Consider the following 8571-nt stretch of genomic DNA (forward strand, 5'->3'; position numbering starts at 1 on the left):
TTTGCTTATTATAAAAACACTATTAAAACCCAAAAAATGATCAACTCAATCTATATTTTGCATTAGCATATCCTTAAGTTAACATTGACAAGGTTAGATTTAAAAAAAAAAAAAACACTTTAAATATCATAATTATAGGATCTGGTTTTTGTCCCTGACCTATTGGTCTGGTTTCTACCAATCTCTCTCTCTCTCACTCACACACACACACACACATAGAAGATCTTGCCCCATTGGTATTGCTATCAATCAGTAGAATAGTCTTCATCCTCAAGAAATACTGTTTAGCACTAAGTATGAGCCACGGAGATGATAAACTGTCTAACTGGGTGGCACAAGGAATTTGGCAGGAATATCTCCTTCTCTATCAGTACCTATGCTTGTATGTCCATGACCAAATGATTTCTTCAAAAATACGTTTCATTTTCCACTACCCATTGTTGACGGGTGGGGATGAACCAAAACAGTGTTGCGCTCGGATAAAGAAAAAAATTATACAATCGTAATTCACCCAAAATAAACTGTTGCATCCACACATGAAATCAAGCTTACAATCAGGTGGGACTGCAGTATTTTATGCGGTTAAAGCAACCTGTCCTTCATCGTTCTCTCCTGTACCTCAATGCTTAAATATTTCTGGGACCTGATGAACAACTCGTACCCAGTCCTCATCCCAAACCTTGTTTTGAAAAGTTCGCAAAAACCATTGTCAATTTCTCCAACTAATATTGACTCATAAAATGATATTGCAAAATCAATTCATGGATATACAGGTGACTTTAATTCAGTTTCCGCTTTTGAAGGTGGGATTGATAAACAGGCAAGCACTATAGCTTTACATGGAAAAGCTTAAGAGCTAATTTTTATGTGCGGTGACTTGAAAGTCACACAGGCGACTCATCTGGCTCGAGTGGGCAAGATCCATCATCGACATCGGCCAATGGATTGTACAGGTGAGAGCTTGGATCTGTGCAGCCTACTACAATATCCAGATTGCAGCGGTCACCCTGTGTACATTGCAAAAATAATAGCAGCATGTCAAAAAAAAAAAGAGGGGGATAGAGAGAGAGAGAGAGAATAAGGAAGAAAAAAAACTACAAACAGAAAATTAGGAGAAAACAAGAAAAAACAGACTGCTTGGAGGAGCCACTATTTTGCTGACCGGTGAATCAGATACATACCCCTTCAATTGACAGGTTACCAATCATGGCACATCTAGTTGCAACAATGTTTGAATCGGGAAATATTGCTCTCTCACATGCACCTTCTTCGCTCAACTCTGCTGCCAGGCCCTGCAAACCATATACCAAACAATATTAATCTTTCACGAGCTCACATCCATTTCTGGTGGCAATTGAAGAGACTTACAAAACAATCACATGATATTAGCAAATGAAGCAATTCAATGCCTTAAGTTCTTAATGTTACAAAACAACCACGTATCATTAACACGTGGTTGCAGATCTCCCATTATGCAAGGAAACAAATGACTCATGGACTAACTATCTGAAACAGAAACAAGAATATAAACTTGTTCCATCAACCAAAACTATATCACAAATGCACGATGAATCGTTAATGGTGTAGCCGGCTGGAAAAATAAATTTATGTCTAGGGCCTAGGCATTCTAGGACTTTAGAAACTGGGTACTTGAAACGAAGTTCAAAACCAAGTAAATCACTTTCTATGATAGAAGCTCAGTTTCCTTTAGATGGATCAGCATCCAGCATGTCTGCCTAATAAGCTGGATAAAGACCAGACAACTTCCAGCTTGGAAAAGTGTCATGGTTTGTCAAATACCCATCTGGAATCTGAGGTCAATGTGGCAGAAGGACACATAAAAGGTGCAAAAATCTATGGGCCAAACAGATTATGCATAGGAGTTGCAGGTTAGCAAGTGATAAATCACCCAAAACAGCACCATATGATATTATAGACTTTAAAAGCAAAATCTAAGTAAAGTTGGTTTGGCTTCATTCATGTGCACGACTTGGTTTACCTAAATATGATGGTCTTAAAAATATTATACTCTTTAAAATGAATAGAAAATGATAAACGACAAGAATCTAAGAGTCAATTGTATCTCGTAAGCTAAGAACACAGTCTGGCACCAATATTTAGACAGCTGGATTCAATTTTGCAGACAACATTGTTTAAGAGATGAACTGCAAAATACTTACTAAATCAAGATGCCTACAAAAGGAATAACAAGCCACAGATACAAACATGATATGTGAAGGGTGATTGCTGAACCACAGGAATCAACTACCACTTCCCAACGGAGCAGCAGTCCTATGGACCAAAGTCTTCTACTGAAGCATGGTGCTTCATTCAAAGACAGTCCACTATCAAAATGCCAGTAATAGGTCTAGTAAAATTGTGAATATGGTGCATCATGAATGGTTAATCCTAACATGTTGATGTAATCATACTCTTGTGCATTTTTAAAAAAATGTATAATGATCTAATACTTCAACTAAATACATGACAAGTACATTTGTGAACTTAAGTAGTAGAAAAAGTTCTTAGTAGTACAATTTCTGTTGAGGCCTGACCAAATGGGGCAGAGACAAATACACAAATACAAATTTACATGTGTATATGTGCACACGTATATCATAGCCACAAATATCACCAACATTCTGGAATGATAATATTATTGCCAATTTGAAGGCAGCTGACAATATTTGCAAAGTATCATAATATTTCCAAAAAAATGACAGAATATGTATTGTGGCATTACCCTTAAAATAGCATTAACCCTTTTGGAAAAGAATCCTTTCTTTATAGTTTATATTTTATACATCTTGTAAGTGTATATATTCTATTTTTTGTTTTCTTTGCAATTCAAATTAACAATAACGAGAAAGCATGTCAATTTTTTTTTGTAAGGAAAGTAGTAAAGATTCATACCATCATAAATTCTTATATAATCCTCTATGTTTTTTTTTTTGGGTTTGTTTCACTGAAAAGCAAAATCTAAAAAAGAACTTCTAAGGAAGTCTTCCTTTTTATGTATATATAATGTCTATATATATATACACACACACACACACACAAAGGGATAGGGGACTTGATATATAGGTATGTGACCTTTATATAATATCTTTCCAAGATAGAGGCTTGAGATAAAATCAAGGAGAAAAAAAAAATATGACATTTTAATCATCTAGCATAAATTAACAACCTTTTCTCCTTGATTTTCTCTCAGCCTTTCATCTTGGAAAGATCAACGGCTAAAATGATTCCTTATGGGTCACGTATGTATATATATATATATATATATATATATATATATATATGACGATTTGGTCCTACCGGATGACTAAATTTTAAAATTTTGTTTTAGTGACAATTTATGGTCTTTTTGGCAACAAAATTTGAACTTCAAGTCTTTAACCATCCAGAAACTATCTGCAATCCACAACATTGACTTCTCCTCTCTCTATATATATAGCTCTTCTCTCTCTCAAAAATTACAATCAAGCATGGGGACAACAAGCAATGACAGGATCCCAATGAATTGAAAAGAACACAAGCATGAGATCTCATGAGATCTTCTAAATGAGAAGGGCAATTGGGTGGAAATGGGCATACGAAATAAAAACCAAAGATGATAGCACAACTGAATGATATAGAGATACAGCATTGCAAAAGAATATAAATAATAGTCTGGAATTGCCTATTGCTCATATAACTACTATAAGGCTTGATCCACACTTGTTGCAAAAAGGTACAATACCTGACTGTCAAGAATGCACCTATGGATACTGAATAACCATACAGGAAACTTCTTAAAGGCATCCATGAGAGTAAGTTTTGCAGATTAAAGGAGCATTATATAGTTTGAAAGCCCATCCTCAAACAGGATTTAGAATGTCTAGCACAACAAACAAAGAGTATTTGAGCAGGGTTAGGATGACCGGTTCTTGCTCTCCTCAGTTTCAGGCTTTCAGCACACAAGAGATGCATACTTCTCCATATTTTAATAATAATAAATCTTTCGTTTGACAGAGGAAGTGATAGTAAGGGAAAAAAAACCATGGCATCTTCCTGCCAATCATCAATTTGATCAAGTTCATGACCATTTAAGTTTCATAATATCTAAGAAACTGACTAGCTAAAGACTTTTGGTTGGGTACCTAAAGTACTTGGGTTGGTAAGACATTTATATCCACATGAGCATGCTACTAATCTTTTACAAAAGCTAGACTTATCAATGATTAAGAGAGTAATGCTCCTTGGAGTCCAACATGAAGTTAAAACTGATGGGGAGATATGAATGACAAGCTGACCTACAAACAACTAATTAGGATCTTGTTATTTTTTACAGTTACCACCGAGACATTGTGTATGCAATTCCTCTCCTTAGTTAATTGATGAATCTACTCCATCTATTCATCTAGCTGTCCTGCTGAAAATTCATCAAATATGTGACAGAGGTACTATGGTATATCCTCCTCGTCCATCCAACCTGAAGTCTGGCCTATCTTCCCAGTTTCACATTGTCAAGAGGTCTACTTTGACCAGAGAGGGATTGATTTTGTATCCATAAGCCTCAATATCTGAGCATCTCAACTGAGGCAATGACACACTTCTGAAGTGAATTGGGCATCTCCTTGCATCATACAATTTCATGCAACAACACACATCCAGTCATGCTGGTTGGTGGTTAACTGACTACTGCAGTAAGAACAGTTCACTAATTAGGTAGTCATTATCTGTAACCTACAACATTTGGATGTCAGTCCTTCCTTTTCATGTTATCTATCAAAACCAACTGAAACTGTTCAATTGAACATATTCCTGGATTGATAAAAAACAAAAAATTCTAGAGAGACTGACTGAGATGGAATATGAACGATCACTTTGATGAAAACTTTATATATAAGTACTTTTGTGAAGAACTTTAGAATATCAAAATAGATAAACCTTCTAAAACAATCATAACAGTTTGGTTGAATACAAATTTGAAGACTACTTGTCTTTTCAAATAGATGTACTTACACAAGCATGTGGAATGTCATACCCTTGCAAGCAGTTGTCTTCAAGGGTTTGGATGCTAATAATAATTCATGACTTAAGCATGTGTATAGTATATACACTACAAGTAACTTTGCAGATCATAGCAAATCTCTTGTTTCCATATAGTGAATAGAAAGAGACACAAGTGAACTGATTCCTTGTTTTGGTTGAATAGATTAGGTCCAATCCAGATGTTCAACCCAGGCAGAAGCCTGAATCCACAGTTTCTGACATCTATCCACTAAAATTTTCCTTGTAATGAGCAACAATAGATAAAATATCTTGCCAAGTGATTGTTGATATTACCTCATTAAAAAAGCTGATGGGCTTATTACGCCATCCTTTGGGAACTTCAAATTGCAGTTTATATGGTCCATCCCAGTCAACCCCATTTGTGAATGAGAATATCAAGCTAACAGCTGTCCAACCCCCAATGAAGTTCATATTTTCATGACAAACATGCCAAAAGGTAGAACAGTGAAGCTTCAGTAAGAAAACGTATATTTATTTATTCACTAAATAAAAACAATCAAACTTTCTGCTTCCTACCATGTTTGGGGATACATATCTTGATGGTGTATAAAGGTGGATCAGCTTTTCCTCGACCTTTCCTTGTCATTGACCTTGGCTCACCGCCACACATAAAAGGTTGATTGAAGCCCCCTATCAGAAAAGCTTATTAAGCATAAAAATTAAAAGCAGAATAAATTAATTAGAGAATAATAATGAGGAAGAATTTACCGTTAAATGCAACCCCAAACTCAGGATTAGGAGCCAGTCTACTTGCTTCAGGATTGTAAAACAGAGTTAGTTTTCCTCCCTGTCAAAAATTGGATTGCACCTTTAAATAAGGTAGAAGAATCATCTTAGCATCACAAAGAGTGTCATTTACAACATACAGCAGAGGGAGGGAGCCCATTCACGGTTTTCCAGTATACAGCAGCCTTTCCTATGTCAAATTCAGCCCAGCTTGGAAGAACACACCTGGAAAAAATTTGATAATTCGTATCAACCCACCATATTCAGGAAAGAAAACTTTAACCATGTGACCAAACATAATTCAATCTGCTACTAAAATTGAAGGAACAAGCACAAGTGGTTAGTGAAAAACAAACAGGAACAGTAATTCTGGATTCTTTATCCAGGTACGTATCAATATGCTGGATTGACAAAGTACAACAGGATTGCTCTAGATTTAGAAATAATTAGCAATAAGGGAACTGGGACAGACAATTTTAAAAGTTTACAAATCTCCAGGCATTTTTGAGCTCACTGCTAACACAATGGTGGGGTGAAACAGGCATATGGACATGCATGCTGTTAGTTAGAGTATTAATAATTCAATAGAATGAATTAGTGAAATATTAAGTGAGGATAAATCTAAAAAAGTAAAAACAGAAGTGCTGTGTACCATGTTGAAGCCTATATCATCTTGTTCCCGAGATTTGGAATCAAATTAATGCACTATTCAAACTTGGGGAACATACAATCCTAGAACAATGGGAAAGAAAATGAATCCAAGCAGCATAAGCTAGACCCAAAGGCACTGCCTTTGCTGCTTATTAGAAAATTCGCGGATCAGATCAGGTGTTCGCACTATGTACCATCCAGGTTGTCTCGGATGCTCAGCATCCAAACCGATGGTTTTCATAAAAACTTTCAGACCCATTCGATCTGGAGGGCCTAGAACGGACAGGACAATGGAGAAAACGCCAGCCCTGAGGGCTTGGTGCTAGATGAGCAGTATTCAAGCAACTTCACAGCTCTAACCCCTTCTCCCCGTGAAATATCCATGAAATGTTCCCATACTGAACACACAACAGATGTTCCGATAAGAAATTTTCCTGACAAGCAGAAGGGAGAAAAAAAGGAACCATACACTTTTGTTTCTTCAGTAACAACAGTGGTTGCAACCGCATAGACTTTTCCAGCCATCCGTCTTGCCCTCGGAAAGCAGCCCACGGGCCGAAATGTCATCGAATCACCAACTGTAATTCGAAAAGGTCGAACTATGATTAGTTTAATCCAAAAAAGAAACAAAATCAAAGCCTAATTCGTGGGGTTCATTCTTCCGACATCGTGATCAATTCATCACATCAAACGGACTATTATTAGTTCATGGAGAATTGGAAGCTAAATACCGGCATGGTAGCAGAACAAAAGTGCATATCTTTGTGAACTCCGACAGGGTGGCTTCTACTCAAACAATTAGTAGTCGATGATGGAATCTCGAGGAAGACGTTTATTATGCAGTTGCAAAGATGTTAAAGCTAAAGCAGCGTGTCCTCCATGTACTACAGTACACACAAGTAGCTGGCCGGCAACACTCTCGGAGAGAACAGACGTCACAAGACAATTAACAGAGAAAGGAACACGACGAAGATACGCACCGCAGGATGGAGAGATCGAAGCACGAGAAGCGAGGTTGCTTAGTCCAAGTGTGGAGGCCGCCATGCCGGAGGCTGCGTACGCCATCGTTCTCACTCTCGCCACTCAAGGACAAGGACTACAACAGCCAGCTAGTCCGCCAGCCGGCGGGGTTTAAGAGAAAGATGCGCCCGCGGTTTGTGGAGGAGGTGTCAAGATAAAGTCCACCGCCATCTCGCCACCTCTCGTTCGCGTTCTTTCAGGCGCGATATTTTTGGTTTCGGGCTGGAGCCGAAAAGATTTTTCTTGGAGAAACTTACGCTTAGGACTAACTTCTTCAAATCGGAGCTTGATATTTCTTTGATGCATGGTTTACTTTACCAACACGACAAGCTGGATTTTGTCATGGAATACTAAGCTAAAATATGTCGCAAGCAACGCAAACATTTAAAAGAGCGTTTGGATTGCATTTTTCTTTAACTCAGTTTATGAAAATCAAGTTTTTTAAATTTTTTTTTTTTTTTGGATGACTGATTTTAAAACCTGGTTTTTGAATAACCTTAAAGGGACTAAGTTTTTCACTTCTTTTTACAAAATCAAGTTTTGACAAACTTTTTTTTTTTTTGTTTGCATGACTATTTTAAAAGCTGGTTTTTGAATAACTTTAAAGGGACCAAGTTTTTTCGTTATCTTTTATAAAATCAAGTTTTGTCAAAACTGAGTTTCTTTAAACCGAGTTTTGATGGCACACAAACACTCCAAAAACTTGGTTGAGGTAAAACCAAGTTTTGTGTCCAAAACCTTATTTAATAAAGCCTCACCCAAACACTCCCTTACGCCATGGTATTGTTTTTTTGTCTGCCCATTTGGTCGTTCATTCATGTTGGAGTTCTAGGTAGTGTTTAGATGGCATCTAAAAAAAGATGAATGTTGTGAAACCTTGGTTTTATAAAAACCATTTTTTTAATGTGTTTATAAAACTTGGTTTGTGTGTTTGGACACCATGTCAAAAACATGGCTTTTACTTCTTGAAACATGGTTTTTGTTTGGATGACCAAAAAAAATGAGTTTTGAAGGTTGTCTTTTAAGAATTGATTTCAATAAATGTTAGTTAATTTATAGTTAGGCAATTATTATCCCTTTCAAACATCCAAACTTTTGATTATTTACATAAAAAAA

At 36.7% G+C, this 8571-nt stretch overlaps 1 protein-coding gene across 1 annotated transcript; it reads right to left on the reverse strand.

The window, feature by feature from the left end:
* Positions 1-706: 706 nt before the first annotated feature.
* On the reverse strand, positions 707-7636 carry LOC116267384 (protein POST-ILLUMINATION CHLOROPHYLL FLUORESCENCE INCREASE, chloroplastic). Its single transcript, XM_031649055.2, has 8 exons — positions 7416-7636; positions 6905-7013; positions 5925-6009; positions 5767-5845; positions 5575-5688; positions 5332-5444; positions 1182-1292; positions 707-1007 (listed from the first exon to the last, which is right to left on the reverse strand). The coding sequence occupies exons 1-8, from the start codon at positions 7498-7500 to the stop codon at positions 885-887; spliced, it is 819 nt and encodes a 272-aa protein (XP_031504915.1). The 5' UTR covers positions 7501-7636; the 3' UTR covers positions 707-884.
* Between the last annotated feature and the right edge of the window lie 935 nt (positions 7637-8571).

This window comes from Nymphaea colorata, chromosome 14 (genome assembly GCF_008831285.2).
Source record: "Nymphaea colorata isolate Beijing-Zhang1983 chromosome 14, ASM883128v2, whole genome shotgun sequence".
In the NCBI taxonomy this organism is placed as follows: Eukaryota; Viridiplantae; Streptophyta; class Magnoliopsida; order Nymphaeales; family Nymphaeaceae; genus Nymphaea; species Nymphaea colorata.